At 45.5% G+C, this 25624-nt stretch overlaps 1 protein-coding gene across 2 annotated transcripts in view; it reads left to right on the forward strand.

Moving 5' to 3' along the window:
• PIK3C2B (phosphatidylinositol-4-phosphate 3-kinase catalytic subunit type 2 beta) overlaps positions 1-25624 on the forward strand; it is a 463326-nt gene that overhangs the window by 428476 nt on the left and 9226 nt on the right. For both annotated transcript variants that reach the window (XM_078644643.1, XM_078644644.1), the window contains 2 exons: positions 6494-6611; positions 21769-21850. In XM_078644643.1, the coding sequence (XP_078500769.1) occupies positions 6494-6611; positions 21769-21850 (200 nt within the window). The remainder of the gene's footprint in view (positions 1-6493; positions 6612-21768; positions 21851-25624) is intronic.

Below are 25624 nucleotides of genomic sequence, written 5' to 3' on the forward strand. Positions count from 1 at the left end.
TGTCAAGACATGCGGAATCTACATTTTCCTTAATATGAAGGTGAGAAGACTACCGACAACTTCAGATTCACAAGTGTATCCACCATCATCACCAGTAGTCATTCCAGATTCTCCACAACCATCTCCATCTCAACCACCAGTTCTTCCAACTACTACTCCACGTCACTCATCTCTGACCCTTCCTCAGACTGCGAGGGGGCTCACTGTCCAGCAAGCTCACCAGTAACACCATGGAAATCCAAGTCTCTACAAACCAGGTCCAGATCTTGTTGCAAATCTAGAGCGACTGCAAGACATCACTTTACATAAGCCTCTTTTTTAAGGCATTCATCTAGCGCAGATACAGGTTCAGATCCAAGATGTATTTCTATTCTACAATAATGTCCTCAGATACAAGGAGGTTTTTGACGGACTCTCCTTCAAAAAGAGCCTCACCAATTGATAACACTAAGACAGCTCAAGAAGTTCTCATACGAGGAGCTACAAAACAAAACATTCCATTACATGTTCCTTGAACAATGACATTGGTGATTTTTTAAAACTCTTTGCCAAATTTCCTCATCAAGACCACTCCTACTGCTAGTTTCAGACTTATTCAAACCAGCTGTGAAACCTTTCCGTACATCGGCTTCAGCAAAAGCATCACCCTCTAGTTGCTCAAAAAAGTACAGACCTCCTGAACAGGACCCGTTATTTCTGCATTAAGACCCTCCTCATGATTCTGTGGTGTGGTCTTGGCTGCAAAAAAAGTCCACTCTACTAATCCTTCCTCCACAGTTCTACCAGACAAGAAGTCTGTTAATTGAAATTGAAAACCCGAGGATCTAGCTATTTTTGCTGTCCTTAAACTGTTCAATGGCAGAGTCAGACTTTACTCCAAAAAGGCAGGAACCATCAAATGGAAGGTCCGTTCGAGTTGCTTGGACATCCTGCAACAATCCCAAATACCTGAGCCAAGCTTTGTGTTGAAGAGATATTGATAAAGCCATAGCCCTGGCTACTGAATCAGCAAGTAAGTTGGGTTTTAGTGCTATGTTTCCTGCTGAGAACACTTTCTTTGCAATATGCTCCATCTTTTTTGGTTCTCTATTCGCTGGTTAGAAGGAAATGATTTTTGGATGAGCATGAGGTCTAAACCACTAAATATTTTGGGAGATGGGTGAGCTGGCAGGATTAGCTTCTATTGGAGTTAGTGGTACCATACTAAGGTGGATAAGCTCCTACCTTTTGGTTGCCCTGGCCCCTTACCGCTCTGATTTTAAAACCATCCAACATGGAGTTCCGCAGGTTCTGTGCTCAGCCCAATCCATTTCAAAGTTTATATGAGGGCAATATTACTCTTATACCCACAATATGCTGGTTAACTACGCTGACGACACTCAGCTGATTTTGTCCATCAATAATAACCAGCAAGATATCCTGGACGCCTTCCAGAACTGCGTTACAGACAACGTTAACTAGCTGAACACAAATGCCCCTACAGTTAATGGGGATAAAAGTGAATTTCTCTGTTGTTCAATGAGCAAAGTCCCCATGACACTACTCTCTAACTTCTTTCGTGTGAGAAGTTGGCCTGATGTATGATGTCTCCAATTCTGGGGGCACCTTGTATCAGTCCAAACAATCCCTTATGGTGGTGGTTGTAAGTCAACCTTGTAGACAATCTATCCTAATGGTAGCATGGACTAAGCAGTCTTAGGCTAAACTCAAGAGGGCATGTGAAGCCAGCTGTTTTACCATATGCAATCCTGTAATATCAAATGAAAGGACACCACACAAATTATATATTATAAAAATATATGTATTTATTACTAGAATAATCCTCTGTACTCTTTGAGTGCAGAGGCACAAGCGTTTAAACAAAAGCACAGTTAAACATACACAAGTTGCATAATTTTTGATGTGCCCGGTGGCCACTCTAACCACATACTAAAATAGTGGTATAAGTACCACCTCTCGAACAATGGTAGGGCCTAGGGCCTTGTGAATCGCTGGGACCACTCGGGACTAACAGTGATGAAGTCGGGAGAGGCCCGCGGGACACGGGTGCAGTGCCTAAAGCACACGCATGCACCAATGCAAAGTCAATGGCGCGTAAAAGTTAGAAAGTTACTGTTTTGGAAGTCTTCCGACTGGAATAGAATTACCCCACTTTAAACTAGGACACTAGAGGTGTAAACCACTACAGGAGAACCGGTGTTTGGTCGTTACCTCACCCACAGGAAGCGGGTGCATAGGTGCCAAAGTGTGTCTGGTTTCGTCGTGGAGATCTATGGAGCCTGGAGATGAAGATGCTGCAGGCGGCCAGGAGAGAAGAGTCCGGTTGGATCCAAGGGTGGATCGAAGATGTAGAGTACCTGAAAGCAGAGGGGACAGAGTCTGGGTCACTAGCCAGTGACCAGGATGGAACCAGGAAGGAACCAAGCAATGTCGGGTGCAATCAGGTGGTTGTCGAGAAGCTTGTCTCCGCTGCCACGTGGACTCTGGGGCATCCAGGGCGTCCAGGAGTGGATCACGAGCTGTCCCACGAAGGCTCTCACTGTCGGCGGTGTTGGCTTCCGGATCGGAGTCAACAGGCCTTGGCAAATGCAACCCGCGCAGGATTTGAAGATCGCTTCTTACTCGGACCAGCAAGGTCATATAGATTGCTCCTTTTCAGGGGAGCGAGGGCCAGTCTGGAGCAACCAGACTAGCAGAGTCAATTCAAGGATTCGTCGGTACTGGGGCCACTAGCCAACGGGCAAGTGACCGGACCAACGCGTCGAGCAGGAAAATGCAAAAGGGCCCCACGCAGCACTCGGTGAGTTTGGAGGGGAGATCTTCGACGCAAAAGCTGCTCGGGGCTGGGGCTTCTCAAACCCCAATGCACAGCTTCGAGGGAGCCTTGGGAGCTGCACGGTCAGCACTTCATAGTTTTTCCAAGATGGCCGGCTCCATGCTTCACGTCACCTCCACGGGTCTCAGATTCACTGGGACTGTGGATCGGGCTGTTAGAAGTCAGGGAAGCTGGGTCTTGTTGATCTCTGTCGCTCGAATTCCGGCGGGAACTGCAACAAAGCAAACCGTTGGACGCTGGATAGTGCCTGTTTGCACAGGGTGGTCACTCCTTTACCAGAAGGGAGATTCTTAAGTCTTCCACGTCGAGTGGGATGTCGAAGGGTCCAGAGTTCTGTATCAAAGTATCAGTCAGGATAATCTGATGTGCACTGGCACAGCTCCTACCTTTATTCCAAATCAAGGGGCTGGATTACCTGCTAGGTCCCTCCTATGGGTGGGACCCAGGAAGGGGGTGGTTACACCCCTTTCCCTTTGTCCAGTTTCGCGCCAGAGCTGGGGCTGGAGTGCCCCAGAACCGGTTTGACTGGATTTTGCATGGGACACCTTGTGTGCCCCAGGCAGTGTCTAGTTTCATTCAGCCCTCCCTGCCCCAATCCACTATCTCCTGTTTGGGGTGGTGTAACACCTCCCTGTGACAGGAAACCTTTTGTCCAAGCCTCCCCTGCCAAGTTTCGGTCAGCAGCAGGAGGCCAGACTTGTGTCTGTGGCAGCAGCATCCATTTTGTGATGCTGAGGCTCTGGTTACCGCGCTTAAGTAAAGTTACATGTCTTCTCCATCTAGAAGGGTGGAATGCTACCCCCGTCGCCACAACTGGCGAGGGGGTAGTATTCCAAAGTGTATGACACCTTACATGACATGTTTTGATAAAGCCAAACCAAAGTTAGCAATAACCGCGAGGATTATAATGCACTTAAGAGTATATGGTATGGCAATACTCTGGAACAGCTATAAGGAAATGTTTCCGAAAGCTGGAGACAGGCACAGCTCATGCTAGAGCACCATCTCACATAAAACCAAGCACTCTGCCTCCAGGATTGTTAAGGCCTGCCATAGGAGTGACTTATAGGTATGTATGTGTCCAGATATAGGTTTAGATATAGGTATACTATATCTAAGCAAGGGGTGATTACAGGACCTTGCCCCAAGCTGAGTGATCAGCCAGTTGTGTCTGTTTGGATGGCCAGCCAGGGGTGGCAAAAGCTATGCTGCAGCCCCTGGTAGGCCTTGGATGCACCTATGCCCTGGGTACCTATAGTACACTGTACAGGGGCTCATAAGGTGACCCAATCCAATTAGTTATGCACCTAGGGTACATGGAGTCCATTTTAAAGAGAGAGCAGATAGCCTGGGACCCTGATTAGCAGGATCCCAGGCCAACTAAGTCGAAAACCAGCTAAACACAAGGCAAAAAATCTGGGGTAACCATAGTCGGGTATCCACCTTCCTACATTTCGTCTTCCGATCGGTGAAGAGCTACAACTCTCTGACATTGTCCACAATCTTGGGGTTACTTTTGATCCCAAACGGAACCTTGAGAACCTTACTAACAAAGTGGCTGGTGCCTGCTTTGTTCTTCTCTGTGACATCACAAAGCTTTTGCCACTGCTGCCAGCCCAAGCAAAATCTGAAATTGTGCGCGGCGTAATTCCAAGCTGGCTAGATTACTGTAACGCTTTGCACCAGAATATCTGATTAACGGACTATCTAATTAACTGACTTTATAGAATCCAAGTGTCAGCCGGCAAATTGGCATTAAACAGACCACAAAAATCTTTCATATCCAACACGATGAAGGACTTCATCGGCTTCCTCTGAAACAGAGGATAACCTATGTGTATTGTTCTGAAGGCCCTCCAGAGCATGGGTCCTGTGCCCCTGCAATAGAGTTTAAAGAGATACACCCATGGGAGATGCCCCAGTTCAGCATCAGCGACCTTCCTCTGTGTAACCAGATTCTGTTAGACTAGACAAGACGGATGAGCCTGTACAGTTAAGGCAGCTCAGCTTTGCAACAAGTTGCCATTCACTCTTAGATCGTCAACGGAACTATTGCACAACAGGAAAGCCTTGAAGACCTGGCCCTCCCCCTGCGACCGTGTGGCCTCCATGTGCTTACACTTGCAGCTGCTCTATCCAGAAGTTAATAGCTCCAGGATACCTGTATGATGACAGTTTCACTTTATAAATGCGATTAATAAATAAATGTATAATGTAAGCCCTTAACGGTGCATTGTCAGTTTCATTTTTATATATGTGTAGCCATAGCCTATGTGTTTACATTGCCGTATTCTTTTTTTTTTTTTCCCCCGTTTCCTTTAAACCCATGCTTCCTAACCTGTGGTTTAGGAACCCCTGGGGGCCCATGAAGATTGCGTAGGGGGTCTGTGGCTGCTTCGAAAATGTAATCATTCGTATATTTGTTTGATGAATGCTTATTTATGAATTTTTTGTATATAGTATGGTGGTTCAGATCATCAAAAATGCTTAGGGCCAGATGTACAAACATTTTATTTTGCGTCTCGCAATTTGCCACACATTGCAAGGCGCAAAATAAAATGTACAACATTGTGCTTAACAGTTTGCGATTCTCAATGGGGTCGCAAATTACGAGGCTCAATAATATTAATGATAATATTTGAGCCTCTCACAATTTGTGAGCCCATTGGGAATGACAGGCTCTCCCAGGGATGGTGGCCTGCTGGGCTCAGCAGACCTCCACGTCTGGGACTACTTTGAAATAATGCAGCTTTTTTTTTTTAATGCAGCCCGTTTTTCTTAAAGGAAAACGGGATGATAATATTTTCGCATATATTTGCAAAGGGGAAGGGGTCCCATGGAGACCTCTTCTCATTTGTGAATGCATTACCACATACTTTAAGTAGGTGGTCATTACAAGTGTTTCGCAACCACAATTGCTGTCACAAAACATTAGTACATGATATTGAGACTCGCTATTTGGAAGGGAACGTCTCTGCGAGGGAAAATGTAATTATTAGTCAAAAATAGAAACCCAAATAATGAAAAAGTAAACTTTCAATCCTTCCAAACAGTGGGACAGCACTTTCACAGTTAACTGACTATGTAATAGCCGTGTTTTTCATCCAGTAATGAAAATAAATCTTTGGTGGCATGCTAGGGTTGGCGATGTTTGTGGTCCTAATCCTGTAACGGCAACTGTAGTTTTAACTACTAAACATAGTCATTCAGAATCCCAGCCAAATGTTTTGAATTTTCCAGCCAAGGTTGTGGGTCTTTAGCAAGTCCAGTATTGAAAAACTGCATTCTGCAATAAAAGAACAGAGCTCAAAATCACAGGATGCTTTGCAATGAGAATAAGGACATGCTTGGGTCTCAATAGAGAGCTGAAGAAGAGGAGGGGAAAGATGTAGGGGCAAGTGAGGAGGGGGTTGATAAAAAGGGCAGGCAAGGTCAAGCGGGTTCTTGGGCAGGACAGAAAGAGTATACCAGAACAAGGGGATAGTACATGAGAACAGGAAGCCAGAGACCCTGGTTAAGTAAAAATAGGAGTACAGAGGTCCAAAGGCCTGAGAAGCAAAATAGTTGTGGGGGTCGAACAGAAGAGAAACGTTTGCAGTGTTCCAGCAGTGTCTTCAGCTTTTTCATTTTCTTCTATTTCCTGTATTTTTTGTCTAGCTTTCCCAGCAGGTTTGTTATTGGCCGATCGCGAGGAGAAGCAGTGGCAGAGCGGAGAAAAGAGGAGCTTAATGGTTATGTCTGGCATCTGATCCATGCAGCCCCCGAGGTGGCCGAGGTAAGCTTACTCAAAGATGATGGAGGGGTTTATGGAGTAGAGAGGGTTTGCAGAACGTGGGTGGATGCAGTAAGAAATGGAAGTGGGTTCTGGTCAGTTTGATGCACCCCACACACACTGATGTGCAGGGATGCGCCTGAGGTTGTACATCCAGAGGTATGATCTGATTAAAAAATGGTATCCGTATTTGAGACCCTTTATGTGAGCACAGATTATCCCGAGTGGATTAATTGGAAATTAAATATGTTAAGTTCTGAAAGTAAGCTTGCCAGTCCGGATCCTAAATGTGTAAAGATAAGGGAAAAACACATGGTGAACTTCACACCTTGGAGGAGCTAAGATGGTTTCCATTTGGATCACTGGGTAAGGGGGTCTTTTGACTCCATGTGCTAATAAGACTTTAGTCTGAGTTTGAAGTCGTCATAGGGGACCCAGAAGTCAGTGCTCCATTATTTTTTGGGTTTTGCATTTTTAAACCAAAATTTGGGTGCTTGTTGTTCAACAGCAATTCATGTAGTTACGTTTTTTTTTTAGAAAACAAACCGTGGGGAAACAAGAGAGGTAATATAGAGAGTGGATAATATATTTGTTGAGATGTCATGTTTATTCTGTCCACCGTGCTAGGTTAAGGGGTGACTGCACGTATATTCTATCTTGAAATGGTCTAGTAAGTCTTCTGATAAAACCGATCAATATTATCTATGTATGTTATTAGTTGCCTGTAATTCCACTTTGAATGTTTAATAACTGTAACAAAGTGGTACATTCTCTTGTGCTGCACACTGCTGGCTGATCTACAGGGATGTGGGCAGTGTTACTGTAATCTTCTAACTCCGTAAGCAAGTCTAGTCTTTTGTCAGTCTGGTTGGTTTAGGTTCCTCTCCTTTGTGCAAAACCTGATTCACTCGTTTAGGATTCTTTCGGTTTCTAAGTTGTTATAATTGTCTAGTGATCTACCTTTCCATTTAGCTCATGAAGGGCATGTTTAACATCACCAGTTGTTGGGTAGGTCTTTCATGTTCATGGGCAACACATATTGACACTCTGTACAGATGGTGGCCAGTATTGCTCAAATAAGCAAGAAGTATTTCAGTTTTGCTCTTTAGAAATATGATTTTTATTGTTGTTTCTGAAAATTCAATTATGGTGAAATCTAGTCTCTGCAAAGGTTGTGACAATAGAGTGATTTGTGATTGTGAATCACTCACTTTTCTGGGATGCAAGCTCTTTTGCATTAATGGAATGCTCTCACGAGCTGAATTAATTATGTCTAAAGCCTATTTCTCAACGTGGATTACATGCTAATCTCTGGAGAATTGGTGTTAATAGTTCACAGTACTTCTTTAGACCATTCAAGAAGTTTTTGTGACTATGTAAAGTCTGTGTTCCTAGGCACAAAGGCGTCAATCGGCATTAAATGCTGGTGGGACAGAGGCGGTCTTGAGGAACCATTTTAAGAGAGGAAATTGGGGAAACTCATTTGACACACCCTCTCCAAAGACAAACGTGTGAAACACCCTTGAAAATATTGAATTTTGAAATCTCCCAAAAGAAATAGGTGAAAGTGGAGACCACCTTGAGATGGACAAATTTTACCACTCTTGCATTAGGTAAATATATCGGGAAATGAGGGATAGTCTGAATTGGATGCAGAGCCGACAGGTTCCTTTTATGTTTTTTTGTTGATGACTACCGCCAGTCAGGAAAAGATTACCCTTTTTTTTTTTTTTTGCTTTGTACCAATATACTCTTCCAGTTGACATTCTGAAATGAAAGAGCAACTATACATTTGTATTGGTCTTGCTTTGTACTGCAGTCACCATCTTGTTTTTAAATATTATGTAATGGTTCTCTTTTTTGGAATCAATAAATGATATTTGATATCAAGTGCCCAGGTTTTGGCACATGGTGTGACATGTCGAAAGAACAACCCTGAGAGATTGGGTTCTCAAACAGCCATCAAAAAATGAGAGTACATAAAATGCTGCAACTCATAATGGCTGTCCAAAGATCAATGTGCAGCTTAGCAGTGGCAAATGCTCTTGTAAAATGCAAAGACTATCTTGCCATTCTTGTAAATGCATACATGCAAGTTCAAACTTCAAACACCGACACACGTCTCTAATCTACCCTCAGTAATCTAGACTGGCCTAACACCATGTAACAGGCGTAAACTTAATCTCCCAGGCATGCATACTTTGACTACCATAACATATGCAGGTATGCGCCCACCCATACACATGTCCACGACATTCATTGTCTGTACAGTATTCTTGTGAATTGCACCACACCCAGATAATCTATTGCTTCTCAGGACTTCTCACATGTATAACTGCAGCCGAGGAGAACAATAGAGCACAATTGATTAGATTGCCAGTACCATGCTGATCAAGGCAGACTAAGGGATTCATACAGCAGTACGTCCATGAATCTTGGAAGAAACCTTGGTCCTAGACAGATCTTAAGAGTTCTGTGTGCTTTTTTGAACTAGGAAAGGAAGACTTTTTAAAGAATTTGTCTTTGGCCTAGTCCTACTTGGACGTTGCTGAATTGATCCAGGACTTTTTATTTAAGCATTTGAATTTTTTTATCGGCATTGGGAGCTCTGGGACCGCGGAGGTACTGGGATCCTTTGCGATTTAGCCTGGTGCCTACTACCTCCTGTTGACCTTATACTTAACTACCAGGATATATGAACGTTTGAGTGGAGACTACTCAAACCTACTGCAACTAAAGCCCAAAATGGATGCCAGCAAGCAGCCTTTGTACAGGATATTATATTGTACACATTTTGGAGCAAATGTGTAATTTGGAAGCAAAGCACATAATTTGGCTGAATTCCATGCTGCCTGCGCGTACCCCAGAACATCTTCTTCAACATACATTTAGAATTCTTGAAAATATCTCCATAGTGTTCATCAGTGGAAGTCATTTTCGATATCCTTTTCAGTGTATACTGTCAGATGTATTTTCCTGGACATTGCTGTTAGAAGAGTAGCATCACACATATCTACTTGAAGAAAGTCCCTTTTAATATTTGCAACACATTGCCATGGAAAATGGCTCCCCTTGAGAGAAACTGCATGATGGGTACAAACCGCCTATGACTTGTACCCCACTATGTACTATAGTGGCAGTTGGCCTGTAAGTCAGAATCAGAGGCAGAATCTCAGAACACCTCATGTGATTTTTTTCCCACCTTTTTTCTGTGAGAAGACATTTCTCAGTGCGTCAAATACCGTTTTACTTTACATATTTTGCACATTTTTGTCCAGTAATGATATGTTCGAGGCATGTGGGCTGCTAAATTCATATCTTAGCATTAGATCGCCGCCTAGTGTTGGGTCCGGATGATCGCACATTGTTGTCCTGGAAGAGTCTTCGAAGTATCCTGAGATAGGTGGCTCCTCCCCTGGACTACAGTGCGCATGGGCATCGGCTCCATCCCCAGATTGTTTTTTTCCGCCATTGGGTTCGGATGTGGTCTCGACGTCTCTCTGTCGAAACCGAGAAAAACTAACTTTTAGCGGCCAAAAGGCCTCGTTTTCTTTGCGTCGGTATTGTCTGCGCACGGTCTCGAGTCTTCCGTCTCTTGGAGCCGGAATCAGCGGAGTGTTTTTGCTCTTCGGACTTTGAGGCCTTCTCATCGCGACACGACTGCAACTTTCTAACATGGAGCGGAGCCCGTTTAAGTACTGCCCGCTCTGTGGGTCCAAGTACCCACACATCGATTTACACCCGGTCTGTAACAAATGCCTTTCACCAGACCACGACGACGGCAAGTGCAAGGCCTGCGCACAGTTCCGGTCTAAGAAGACTCTCAAGCTTCGGCGCGCGGTGCGCCTGGAAGCCAGACAAGCGGCCCCGGATCCGGAAAACATCTTCGGCGACCAAGAAGACGAGGACCAGGGTCATCATCTTCAGATCTCCCCGCCCGAGACGGAGGTCGAGGCGGATCCGGTAGACGACGACGGAGTCGTGGGTCAAGGCCTTGAATACGTCGACGAGGTAGGAGACGACGAAGAGATTTATGGGGCCGCGGCAGATAGCTCAGGGGACGAGCTCTGCCCCGAAGGTTACGAAGATACCGATCGGGTCACGGGATCGCCTGTAGGCCTTACCCAAGACCCCGTGCCGCAAGCCACGGCCCCGCCTTCTGGCCCGGCCCGGCCCGGCCACGGACATACTTGCTGAGCCGACTGTATCGAAACCGAAACCGAAACCATCGGGCTCGACTACATCTAAAATGGCTGACCCGAAACCGAAACTTAAGGACTCGAATGTCCCTAAGATGGCTGCCGTACCGACGAAAACGACTGTGGCCGCTACTTCATCGACTCCGTCGACCTCCGGTCCGCAGAAGTCGAAGAAATCCGTCGATTCAACAGCTGCTACATCTAAATCGACGCCAGAGGAGGGGTCCTCTAAGAAAGATGGTCGGCACGGGTCAACCGCTGCAACGCCGTCCAAGCACGCCAAAGCCGACGCCGCGGCTCCGGCTCCGACTAAACCATCGTCAGGCGGACGCGTAGTGGACACGGAGGCTACGCAGGCGCACGGATCAAAAACTGGCACGTCTGCGCACCGGTCCAAGGATTCGGGGTCGGTGCCAGCAGCGTCTTCGTCCAAGACGCACAAGGCCCATCAAGACGTCGGATCCAAGGGAAAGGTCAAGACATCCTCGTCGGCGTCAAAACCCACTGTGAGTGAGGCGTCCCCCATCGCCGAATCACTACAGAGAATCAGGGAGAAGGCCTCTGCTACGTCTGCTCCGATCTCATCGCCGCAGGCGCAGACAGACAATCCGGCAAAGCCTTCTGGCAAACTTCTCTTCATTCTGCCGCCAAAGGAGGCGCCGAAAGCCTTTTCCACCAAATCGGCGCCGGTTTCTTCAACGGCTAGCCCACTTCCAGGTCGGGTACTCGAATCAGGAGATGATTCAGAGCATTTTATCGACGCTGACACAGGCAAATTGACCCTTTATAAAAGGAAAATCACTTCAGAGCCCGTGGACTCCTATGTCATCCCACTGAAGAAGAAAAGGGTGCCCCTAGACGCTTCAGGCCTCATGGAACCTATCCAGCCTCCTCCAAGACGGAGCCCTACTCCCTCACCAGAACACTCTGAGGGTGAGGGGTATGATGAGGACGAGCAATACACCTTCCCTATCAACGAACCAGATGCACAACCTGATTCATATGATGACACTGGTGACAAGGGCACCCAAAGTGTGGGGCATGACCCGCAGCCTTTCAACGCACGTGCATCCCCAACAGAGGATTCAGCAGGTTTTCATGCACTAATTGAGAGGGCAGCAGCCAATCATGATGTGGACATGCATGCTGACCCGGTAGAAGAAGACTTCCTTTTCGACACATTTTCAGTCTCTGAAAGGACAGTGAAAACGCTGCCTATGCTTAAAGGAGTCCTCAAGCATGCTGCGGACGTATTTAAAGAGCCTACCAGAGCACGAGTGGTCAATCCACGTATTGAAAAGAAGTACAGACCAGCACCTGCAGACCCCGCATACATTCGGGGACAGTTGCCACTGGACTCTCTTGTGGTCGCAAATGCCAGGAAACGTGCCAACTCCCAGACGACGGGTGAAGCTCCTCCCCCGGATAAAGAGTCCAAAGTGCTAGAGGCAGGGGGCAAAAGAGTAGCTGCACAGGCCGCAAATTTTTGGCGCATTGCAAATACACAAGCACTCTTTGCACGTTACGATAGGGCGCATTACGACACCCTAGAACAGATTATACAACACCTGCCTCCACAGTTTCAAGAGGGCACCAAACTGCTTATTGAGGAGGGAAAGCTGATCTCAAACGCAGCCATCAAGTGTGCACTTGACGCCGCAGACACAGCAGCTAGAGCTATCAACACTAGCGTTATGCTGAGACGACAGGCGTGGCTCCGCATCTCGGGGTTTAAACCAGATATTCAGACGACCATACTTAATCAGCCAGTCAATCCTGATAGTCTGTTTGGTCCAGATGTTGACACCACCCTAGAAAAAATTAAGAAAGACACTGAAACTGCTAAGTCGATGGGGGCACTCCAGTCACAACAGTTTCGTGGCAACACTTTTCGTCGCTCAGGTGCGCGTGGAGTCACCAGAGGACAGATGGGTCAACAGTCGCAATTCGCGAGAGGTGGAGCACAATCCTCGTACACCAAACAAAACAAAGGGGGTTACCGAGGAAACCGCACCAGGGGACGCGGCAGAGGGAATAACAACTCCCGCTCCTCCACCCCGACAAAACAGTGACTCTCTGTCACTGCCCCCCGACCACTTGACACCTGTCGGGGGAAGACTGCAGCAGTTCCTGCCCGTCTGGAGAAAGATCACCACAGACAGGTGGGTGCGGCAACTAGTACAGTACGGTTATTGTCTAGAGCTAAAATCCACTCCACCCAACATTCCACCAAGGCAAAGGCCTATGTCCGCAGAGCATTTGCACTTATTGCAGCAGGAAGTAGTGGCGATGCTGCAAAAAGGCGCAATCGAGCTCGTGCCAGTGGGAGAGGAAGGCACGGGGGTATATTCCCTGTACTTCCTTATTCCAAAGAAGGACGGATCTCTCAGACCCATTCTGGATCTACGTCCCCTCAACCTGTATATACTGTCAGAACATTTCCATATGCTTACACTGCAACAGATTCTTCCCTTGTTAAACCAAGGGGACTTCTTAGCAACCTTAGATCTCAAGGATGCTTATTTCCACATTCCACTACACCCGTCCCACAGGAAATACCTCAGGTTCACTATCCAAGGCAAGCATTACCAATTCAAGGTCCTACCCTTCGGAGTCACTACAGCCCCGAGGGTGTTTACCAAGTGTCTGGCGACAGTAGCGGCGCACCTCAGGAGGCAGAACATCCATGTCTACCCCTACCTGGACGACTGGCTCGTTCAAGCCAAGTCGGAGCAACAGTGCGCCGCAGACATGTCAACTACCATTCACCTCCTTCACAATCTAGGTTTCTCATTGAACTACCCGAAGTCGCATCTTCAACCGGCACAAGTCCGGCAGTTTCTAGGTGCGACGATCAATACCCTGACGGCCATGGCTCAGCCAAACCAAGTCAGGATAGACAGCATGCTGTCTCTAATCCAGAAGTTCAGACCACAACACTCACTTCCAGCGAGAGTGTTCATGCAGTTGATAGGCATGATGGCCTCCTGCATCTTCATAGTCCCTCACGCACGGTTACATATGCGCCCGCTCCAGGAGTGCTTAGCAAATCAGTGGACACAGGCTCGGGGTCAATTGACAGACCTAGTGTTGGTTACCAGTCGGGCATACGACTCTCTGCATTGGTGGACTCCACACAACCTTTGCAAGGGCCGACTGTTCCACGAGCCAGTGCCACAGATTATCCTGACAACGGACGCATCTCTCCAGGGATGGGGAGCTCATGTGCTCGATTACACAGTGCAGGGACTATGGACGAAGCAGCAACAGAAGATGCACATCAACTATCTAGAACTGATGGCAATCTTCATGGCTCTCAAGTCCTTCATTGTACATCTGTGCAACAAGGTAGTGTTAGTCCGGACGGACAACATGACCGCGATGTACTACATTCAGAAGCAGGGGGGCACCCACTCGCCGCAGCTGTCTCATCTGGCTCAGGGCATGTGGCGGTGGGCCATTCAGAGGAACATCTTCCTCATGGCAGAACACCTCCCGGGAAAGGACAATCAGATGGCGGATCTGCTCAGCAGATACAGCCATCAAATGCACGAGTGGGAGTTACACCCATCTGTACTCCACCCGTACTTCCAGCAGTGGGGTCATCCAGAGATAGACCTGTTTGCAACAAAAGAAAACGCAAAATGCCAACACTTTTTGACGCCAGGTTTCCTCACCCACAGTCGCAAGGCAATGCGATATGGATGAACTGGTCAGGCCAATTTGCGTACGCTTTTCCGCCAACACCTCTGATACCACTGGTGGCGAGAAAACTAAGGCAACACTCGATGACTCTCATCCTGGTTGCTCCAACGTGGGCGCGCCAGGCCTGGTACACCACGTTCCTCGAACTATCAGTGGTGCCGCATCAAAGACTGCGCCTCACGCCCAGACTTTTGACGCAGAACCATGGAGAAATTCAGCATCCAGATCCGCAACAGCTCAACCTGGCGATCTGGCTCCTGAAGTCCTAGAGTTTGGCTACCTTAACCTACCTCCAGAATGTATGAACATCATCAAGGAGGCAAGGAGGCCAACTACCAGAGCATGCTATGCTGCAAAATGGAAGCGTTTCGTCATTTACTGTACAGCCAATGACATCAACCCGCTCGATGCATCTATCCCTAACATCATTTGCTATCTGTTACACCTTTACAAGTGCAATCTTGCGTACACTTCCATTCGGATACATCTATCCGCCATAGCGGCTTATCTTCAGAACAGGCAGCATCTCTCTCTCTTCAGAGTGCCTGCCATTAAAGCTTTCCTTGAAGGTCTGAAACGAGTCATTCCCCCAAGAACACCGCCAGCTCCGGTGTGGAACCTCAATGTGGTCCTCACCAGACTGATGGGACCACCATTTGAGCCACTGCACTCGTGTGAACTCCAGTTCCTGACGTGGAAAGTAGCTTTCCTAATTGCTATTACGTCATTAAGGCGTGTTAGTGAGCTACAAGCGCTCACAATCCAAGAGCCATTCATTCAGATTCATCCAAATAGGGTAGTGCTACGTACTAACCCCAAATTCCTTCCGAAGGTGGTGTCACAGTTTCATCTCAACCAAACTATTGACTTGCCAGCATTCTTCCAAAACCCACAAACGGTGGCGGAAAGAATGCTCCATACCTTAGATGTACGGAGGGCGTTGATGTACTACATAGACAGGACACAACACTTTAGGAAAACAAAACAGCTTTTTGTTGCCTTCTCACCACAACACAAAGGCAACCCTATTTCCAAAGCGGGAATAGCCAGGTGGATTCTTAAGTGCATCCAAATATGTTATCAAAAGGCCAAGCGCACTTTAACGATACCCCCAAGGGCGCACTCCACACGCAAATTGGGGGCATCCATGGCTTTCCTAGGAAACATCCCTTTAGAGGACATTTGCAGAGCAGCCACGTGGGTTACACCACATACCTTTACAAAACACTACTGTGTTGATGTACATTCCAAGCAGCAAGCTGCTGTAGGACAGGCTGTTCTCAAAACACTTTTTCAGGTTTCTGCAGCTGGCACGGGCAACCGCCGCTGATGGAGGGACTGCTATGTATTCTATGCTAAGATATGAATTTAGCAGCCCACATGCCTCGAACTGAATATGCTACTTACCAGTATGCATCTGTTCTTGGCATGTAGGGCTGCTAACATTCATATCGCCCACCCTCCTCCCCGGTGCCTGTCGCAGCTGCAGATATACTATTGTATTAAGTCTTTAGCATGGACATCCTTTACACTTTTCACTCCATCTTCTGCCACAATGGCGAAAAACAATCTGGGGATGGAGCCGATGCCCATGCGCACTGTAGTCCAGGGGAGGAGCCACCTATCTCAGGATACTTCGAAGACTCTTCCAGGACAACAATGTGCGATCATCCGGACCCAACACTAGGCGGCGATCTAATGCTAAGATATGAATGTTAGCAGCCCTACATGCCAAGAACAGATGCATACTGGTAAGTAGCATATTCATTTCTGAGCATTCAGACTTGTTGAAGAGAGTTTTTTTGTCAAAATGCCTGCTCTCTTCATTAAGTGTCCATTCTGTGGCAGGAAGAAAGCTTCTTCTTACTCACACAAGCTATGTGTGGTGTGTTTGTCTCCCCAACACCTCACTAAGAGGTGTGACATTTGTAAGAAAATGTCAAAAAGAACTCTCTTGGATAGAGAAGGCATAAGTCTGCGGGGATCGATGGCAGACAAGGAGTAGAGATAGAGCTAGTAGAGCTCTTCCTCCCACCACTCTCCACAGAGGAAAAAATCTGGTACAAACTCCCACAAAAGAAAATCTGATTCCAAGAGGTCTCTTTAATGACATTGACACCCTCATCGTTCTCATTGATGTCATGATTTGACGGCAAGGAAATCGATGTCGCTGTTGAAAGTTATGGCACCATCCTGCTACAGGACTCCAACATAGATGTCACACCACTCAGCATCGAGGTCCCACTGCTCTGCATCAAAGTCAATATGTTCAACGTCGAAATCGCATCATTCTACATCAAATTTGCTGCAATTAATGTAGACACCAAAACCCAGATAAACACTTGGCGTCGAAGAGGCATATTTCACCACCGAAGAATTCAGTCATGCCTAAGGTATGATGTTGATGGCATCATTTTCGACGTCGAGAGATGTTCACATGGAGATATCATCATCTTCATCACATTGGCCTGGGTCGTCCTAGCGTTTGGACCCTCCATCTCCCAATCAGGTCACGAATCTTACACCAATCCGTCCTGTTATACCATCAGAAGATCCTCTTTAGGTGCACTCACAACCCTTAAATCTTTCGCATGTAGGCAGTGCAATAGGGGGACCTCTATGCCACCAATTTGTAAATGGAAGGCTCCATCACCAATTAAAACGCCTCCTCCAAAACCAGTATCACCTAGAACCATGACACAATCTACAAGAGGAACATTACCGGATACTACTTCTACTTCCTATATGCCCACTTCTCCTGCCCAGTCACCATCTAGAATTTCATCCGTGGATGACATTCTGGCATTATTGAATGCTCTCGTAGGAGAGCCACAAAATGTAATATTCAAGTTGCTGCTCCTCAACATTTGGTGTCAGTAATACTAGAGAGTCTACAGCCCAGAGCTCCATCTAGACCTCTTCTCCCACTGCTTCCTGGTCTTATGGAAATCGTACTGTAGAAATTCTTAAATCCAGCCACAGAGACCACTTAAAAAATATAAGCTTCCACAACAAGATCCGGAGTTTCTCAAGTCCGATCCAAAACTGAATTCGATAATTGTAACTGTGGTGAGAAGAAGGCATGCCTCAAATCTGCAAACTGCAGTTCCTCCAGAACAAAAAAGCAAAAGAATGGATGATATAGGCAAGATAATGTGCGGCACAGCTCCCACAGAATTCAGAGGCTCTGTTTGGAAGATACCATTGAATTCTGGTAAGGCATGAAATCCTTCATGGATGATCTACCATCCCATCGATAGCAAGACTACCCGGTGATGGTTAAAGAGGGCTCTCTTATCTCTAATCAGGCCATCAGTACTTCTGTAGAACTGTCAGCCACTGTCTGCCACATGATGCATCTGTAAGAGACATTAGTTAGTATTAGATTCCTTACCTTAGAATATCCCCAGGCGTCAGACTGGATCCGGAAATTTTTGCGTAGCAGTTCCCTTGCGCGTCGGTAGGCGTCGTCTGCGGCTCCGCGTCCGTCGTCGGCGTCGTGGGGCGCCGTGATGACGTCGGAGGGAGTACTTAGACGCCGCCTCCGCATGCTGACGTCAGTTCTTAGACACAGCTTTTCCGCGCCAGAAACGCAGAGCCATGTTAAAAACCAACACTGGTGCCATTGAAACTAGGGCCCTGAAAGGGGGTAACCCTAACCCTAGATATTGGTTCGCAGAACGGGGAGGATGGGTGAGTCGGTAAGGAATCTAATACTAACTAATGTCTCTTACAGATATATCGTTACACAAGTAGTAACTTGTGCATCAGGTTAAGACTTTCGTCCTTCAAACCAGGTGCTAATTTGCCATTTTCAGGGTCATCTCTCCTTGGACAACACACAGAAGAGGAGATGGTACGCATGAAAAACGAAGCTGAGACACTAAAAGCTGTTGGTTTAGAAAAGCAAAAGAGGGTCTTTAAACAATTCAAACCTAGAGACAAACAAGGCTACTATCATAGGGTTAATACCCCTAGATGGCCTTATCAGTACCAGCAGCAACAAAGGCAATCTCAGAGGCCATTCCAGAACAGATTTTAAATAAGAAGAGCCTCTCCGCATAAGGCCTTTCAGACCAAGGGCAAAAACTCTCAATTCAAGCAATGAGAGGTACTCTCCCCCTCCACGGTTTCGCCCTGCTGTGAGGGGAGTGGTGACATTTTTCCCAGATGAGTGGAAAAAGATCACAACAGACAAATGGGTGATAAATATCATTCGAAGTGGCTACGCTCTTTGCTTTTCCGTTACTCCACCATTGCTTCCACAACAGATCACTTCAGCACATTTGGACAACATCAAAAAAGAAACATCCCTGTTATTACAAAAGAAAGCATAGAGAACATTCTGCAACATCAGAAAAATCAAGGGGTTTATTCGAGTTAACTTTCTTTTCCAAAAGAAAAATCAATCCAACTAATTTTAGCCAATTCTGGACCTCCGGTTTCTCAACAAATTCATGACAATTGAAAAATTCAGAATGCTAGCTTTGTACCAAATCTTCCCAAACATCAGGAAGAACAATAAGCTTTGTGCTGTAGACCTGCAAGATGTGTACTTCCACATCCCACTCATCCCTCACCACAGGCAATTCCTGTGGTTTGTGGTAGCATCACCCCCATTACTAGTACTCCCTTTTTGGCCTAAAGTCAGCTCCTTGTACCTTCTCCAAGTGCATGGCAGTGGGGACAAGAAGCAGCTTAGTAGCAGAAAGAATTATATGTACTAACACTGCATCTTCTATTTCTATAGCAGTTGCTAGATATCTTGGGTGGATATGGATAGTTCGGGCAAAATCAAAATCAATTATTAATTATATTTCATCTGCATTAATTATGTTAATATTTTGTAGAATTTGTAATCTAACAGCTGATGTGCGGTTCCTTTCCCCCAGTGCTAAGTGCATAGTGTCTTTAGGTGTTAGAAATGTATTGTTGTAAGATGTAATACTGAGGCCGGTCTCCGAATCGAGTTTTTATGGTGTTAATATTGGCCTAGAGGTCAGTGATCGCTCCAGTGAATAATGGAATTCTTGGTACTTTTAATGATGTATATAATTGTTTTTCGCCAAACAAGCTTTTTTAATTACTTTCTATGGTCTTTTTAAATGAAATTATGTATTCATATTTGTATAGCTGTCTTTATGTGCTTTTATGACTGCATTGGTCGAATAAAGCTTGTTTGACTTGGTAGCGGTGCAACTAAGGAGAAAAGTATTTTCATATATCCATACCTGGATGACTGGCTAATAGGAGTCGGTTCTTTAGACAAAAGCCAAACAAAACTACGCCATGACAACATCTCTTCTGGCGTTACTAGGCCTTCAGGTCAATGCAGAAAAGCCAATATCCACATTAGTGCAGTGTCTCACTTTTCTGGGCGCAACTTTAAACACAGATCAAAAAAGAATGAATCCAGATAACAGTCCGTCAAGTAGCATCTCTTCTGGGATCAATGGCATCTTGCATGTCCATCGTGCCAAATGCACGCCTTTACATAAGACCTTTCCAGATGTGCCTGGAAGATCGATGATCACAAAAGAGAGGTCTCAGGGAAGAGCAAATTCTCCTTTCAGTCATTGCACTCCAATCTCTCTCATGGTGGGCCAACCATCACATTATTCTATCAGAAGTTCCCATTGAGAAACCAACACCAGTTCAAACTATTATCACAGACGCCTCATTTACAGGTTGGCGCGCGTATATGAAACATCTTGCCATTTGAGTTCTTGGGTCTTGAAAAGAACAGTCCTAGCATATAAATCTGCAAGAGTTGAAAGCTGTTCACCTGGCTCTCAAGGCTTTTCTTTTATCTCTTGAATCAAAAGACATCATGATTCAGACAGACAACACTACTATAATATTTTATATAAACAAACTAGGCGAAACAAGGTTAAGACAGTTTTCTCTTAAAGCTCCCACTTTGTTGCATTGAGCTCCAGCAAGAGGACTTTCTATTACCACAGCCTTTCATATCCCAGGCGTTTAAAATCTGGAGGTGGATTTTTTCAGTTGTTGCCACAAAGAGAATCACTAATGGGTCCTCAATGATGAGATTGTGGTATCCATCTTCAACGACTGGGGCACACCAACAATAGATTTATTTGCCACCACCATAAACAAAAAATGCCACAATTCCTGGGCAATGCCCTAGATTGGTCAACTCCATTTCTCTATGAATTTCCACCAATTCCGCGCGTAATGCAGAAACTATACAGGTCACCTATCACAATGATACTAATTGCTCCGGATTGGCCGAGACAGTGGTAGTAAACCGATCTCTGACCATTTTCCATAGCCCAGTGCAAATGTCTGCCACTCAAACCAGACCTCTCCAAATGATTAATTTGTTGAATTTGGCAGCATGGCTCCTAGTCTCAAAGCAGATTGCATGAACATTTTGAAAGAGGCTAAATGCATTTCCACTGAAGCATGCTCTGTCCTTAAATAGAAATGTTTCTGCTTGTGGTGTCGCGCTAGGAACCATGACACCATTATAGTGCAGGAGAACATCATCCTACCTTATTTATTATACCTTGCCCAATCAGGACTCCAATTGGTCTAGATTTAAGGTTCATTTAGCAGCCATCACTGCTTAATGCCTTTGTTTTTCTGATCCTTTTTATAATTGAGTGAGAATATCAACATTTTACAATATTTTTAATTTTTAATTTCACTGTTTTGGTCTACATTATTAAATGTCATTAAAGAGTAAGGTTTTTACCTTACTACTAAGTTAGTAATAAGCATAGGCTGACCAAAAGAAATGTTTTATCTCCTAAATTTCTTGCACTGCGTTCTCAGTTTTATTCATTCTTTTTCTTTCAAATGTTTCCGACTTTGCTCCATTTATCTATTTTTTTGTCCTGTATTATACTCCTGTTTCTTTTTTCTCTTTAACAAAATCTCACTTTTCCTATATCATATTTCTGTTGTCATTTTTCCAAATCTGTTCTTTTATCTCTTCTTTTCTCCACTCTCATTTCTTTCCTCTCATATTGTTTACAGCTCAACTTTTGATCATGTTTCTGTCTCCTTCTTGGTTCTTTTTATTACTCAAAGATAATTTACAGTGCTAAGCCGCAAAACATGGCAAAGGCAGATGCTGGTGGTCTGGGCGAGGCATGGGTGATTTGGGGTTGGGTGGCGAGGTGTGGTGTTGTCAGACCTTAAGGAATTGCATCAGAACTGGGCATTGGCTATAATATGAATCTACTAAAATTGGACTAGTGTAACCTGCATACTTTTCTCTTCCTTAGTGTGACCTCGTATACACATTTTTCCATCCTCTGCCACGAGATGAGAAGAATGTTGGGAGTACGCCAGCTCCAAAACCTGCAGGTGAGGATTTTGGGCGAACTTGTGGTGATAGCCTCAGCATCAGCTGAGTGACTTGTACGTCAACTATTGTATGACCTACATAACATATTAAATGACAGAATATAAAGTGACTCCATGAATGGTAGTGTTTTGCAGCTCTTGATTTACTAGCAGTTTATGTTTTCATGTAATATCCCATTGAAGTGCAAAAGCAAAACTGCTAAAGTATGTAATGCGTACAAGATTCTTTAGTTTGATACTGGTGAATAATGTATGAGAATCTATAAATGATTCAATGTTGAAGAAGCAGTGTCCGGTTGAGCCACAAGGATCAGCAGATCCCGGTACTTGGAAGTAAGATGTTTGCAGCAAGTGCTTCTGTAGGTAGACCTGTTTTGCACACTCCATCCATCTACCTTTGGGATTGGGATGTTGCAAATTATTTGTCTTTGATTATGTGGTTTCAGTTTAAAGGTGACTCATTTTAAATGCCCCGAAACCCTCAATGCACAAGAACACAAACTTTACTTCAGACTGGTTTATTTTCCGCCATCGGGTGTCAATGTCTTTCGAGTAACCTTTGACGACAGAGGGCAGGGGAACTCAGGATTTGCATGAGCACTTTTATTCACCATCGAACACTTTGGCATTGTTCTGAAAAACCAGAGGACAGGTTGTATGAGAGTGACTCATTTGGGTGAAGAATTTGAAAAGAATCAGTTTAAATTTTGACCAACTTGCAATAGTAAGTTCCTGTGGTCTGAACAGTGCTGTTTCTGAAAACTCTACCTACTTATCAACCATGGAGAGAGCATCTCTTAGACATGCATTGGTTTTTATTGCAAAAAGGCCATCCAGCACTGACTGGGGAGAAGGTGGGTGCACTACGCAGTAATGCAACAAGACCCTACTGAGTCCCCTGGCTGGAGTGGATGCTGAGGACATTGAAGGATTCACGTCTGATGACAAATTGGGGAACCCCTCAAGTAACCCATTACACCAGCAGAGTCTCTGTGGGACACTGTGATTTGGCTTCACTCCTGACTTGGAAGAACAAGGATCTCCAGTACACCCAACAAATCCTATACCCAGGATTAAGACAACCCTCTGGTTTCAGATGTCAAAAGATCTCTGTTCCAAAATACACCATTGAGCATCTCTTCCTGCCTCCCAATGCGCCAACCTCACACCCCCTTCCAGGACTGGTCTCGAAGGAGCCTTATGACAAGAAACAACCTCAAAAGGAGTGCCATGCCTTGACCAGAGAACATCCTCCAAAGAAGGCACAGCAGTCGTTACCATTGAATGTGGTGGCGACCTCTTGACTTCAAAAGACTCTTTCGGTGCTGAAGTCCACTTTAAAGCCCACTTTTCCCTCAGGGATACCTGCTCCTCACATGGGCCACATCAGGAGTACAATGATATTACACAAACACGACACCCTGACAATAGACAAAGGACAATCTGTATTGACCCGTCCACTGGCCATACTGTCCTCCGTCTACCACATTCTATGCAGCCACTGCATAAAAAACACTGGCTTATCTTGGAGAAGATGATTTCAGAAGAGATTAGGTTTTTTTGGGGTTCAAAGGTGTGCTAGGAAGTTCACAGCCAGTACTATCACAGGTTGGACTGCAAAATACCAAGACTGTTTAGTCTTGATCACCCCTCGTCCCTTTTTAATCCACTTCCAGACACCCTACTACTTTTCCTAACTCTTGTAGTTTATTTTTCATCCCCGCTTTCTCCCTTTGGCACTGGTTTTCTGTCTTTCTTTTCCTTTTCCTTTCTTGCTTCTGTGTTCTTCTCTCATGAACTTGATCAAAGTTGTTGAGGAAAAATAGGTGCTGTTCCCCAGTGGGTCCCACCTGCAGTCACTGACTCAAATTAGGCACTGTCTCCTCCCCACAACCTTTACTCCCACACTGCATCTATTCCGATTCAGAATGTGACCACTCTCCAAACTCACTGGCTCCATTTATGACCCAGTGGCAATGCCTGCCTGGACTTCAGGATGGAAGCAACAACCCCTCTCTGAGGCTGTACCCTGTAAAGACCTTTTGGTCTGATGCCACCTCTGCATATCCAACAATTGTACTGAGAGCTGCAGCATGGCACAATGTTCCACTTCATGTAGTGAAGGAGGATTTCCTCATAGAAACTCTTTCTAAGACTGGAGCACCCAGTTCTTATCCATGTTAAAGACCTTGCTCAAATGCTCAGAGGAGAACTTTAAGGACCCAGTGAGAGTCAGGGTATCTCTGCTACAGGTGAAGAACGCCTTCAGATCAGTAAGGACAGTTGTGCAAAGCACAGGGGATAAACAGCCCACTAAGAAAGTAGATATATTCATACCACAGGAAAGGAAGTAGCGTTGGGTGCAGTAACACAGTGGAAAATATCCAGTGTAACAGCCCTGTTGGCATGCTTGCAACATCACCCTGATTAGCACAGGAAGAGGCAAAAAGTGATTGTGCAGGATTGGAAGATCATCCCAAATGCCAGCATTCGGTATACCTTAAACGCAGCAGACACAGCCTCCAGGGAGATCACCGCAAGCACCCTCCTGCGTCGTCCTGCATGGTTTAGAGTGTTGGCTGCTTACCAGAGATTCAGCAACGTCTCAAATGCCTGCCTTAAAGATCCGCCACCTATTCAGATCTCAAGTAGATGAAACAGGACACAGCCAAATCCATGTATGTACTCGAACATGAGAAAAACGGTGTTTCAATGAACCAGTGTGCCTAGCACTTAAATCTGGGGCTGAAACACCAAGGCAACCATAGTAGTCACGGCAGTCCCTTAAAGAATGCCAGTAGTAGTTCAAGCAGAAACAGTACTTCCAAGGGCTCTCAACGACTGCTCCAAGGCCAGATGTGCTCAAGGAAGAGGCACCTCTGCCACCAAACAGTGACCTTCCATACGTCCCTCTGACCACCTGTCAGGGAAAGGATGACGACGACTTCCCCCAGTCGGAGGCTATAACACCTGATCGGATAGTGGTATGCACATTTGCCTAGAGTTAATATCTGGAACAAAACCATTACTTGTAAACTTAGGTCTGTATCGTAGATAGTCTCACTGACGTCCTAAACATAGAATATTCCTGCCAGCGCGCATTTCAACAATGTAGCATCCTATACGGTTTGAACTGAATGTGGAGAGAGTAATATTCCAAGAGTGGGTGCCCCCTCCATAGTATAAACAGATCAGCTTTTACTGATTTTTTTCTTTGTGGAATTTCCCTGTTTTATTCAATACATAAATCACATTGTAGCGCCTACTAAATGAAATATGCTACAGCACTAGAAATATCTTTAAACTCCTCTATGACAGAGAATAAAATGAAAGAAGAGAGACCTGTCAGGTTAAAGTTTGCATCATTGATAATGTGCACCGCTCCTTTAAGGGGCCAGCAAGTTCCTTCTCCCAGCATGCACCATACTAATTTCAACATGCACCCTTTAGCAGTCATAGTCCAACACATTGTCTGATACCTACTACACCTTCTAAAGGTGGGCCTGGCATGCACTTCATTACAGGTACACCCAACAGCGATAGCTGCATACTTGCAAAACAGAGAACATCAGTGTATCTTCTCATTAAGTCTTTCATGGAAGGTCTGACGAGTAAACGAGTAGTCTCTTATAGGCTGCCCCCAGCCCCTTCCTTGGATCTTGATATTGTCCAAATTAGGCTTATGTGGGCCTCCTTTGAGCCTCTCCATCACAGTTCCTGAAAGGTAGTTTTCTTGGCTATCACCTCTCTGGATAGTAAGTGAAATGTAGACCT

Source organism: Lissotriton helveticus, chromosome 5_1, assembly GCF_964261635.1.
Source record: "Lissotriton helveticus chromosome 5_1, aLisHel1.1, whole genome shotgun sequence".
Classification (NCBI taxonomy): Eukaryota; Metazoa; Chordata; class Amphibia; order Caudata; family Salamandridae; genus Lissotriton; species Lissotriton helveticus.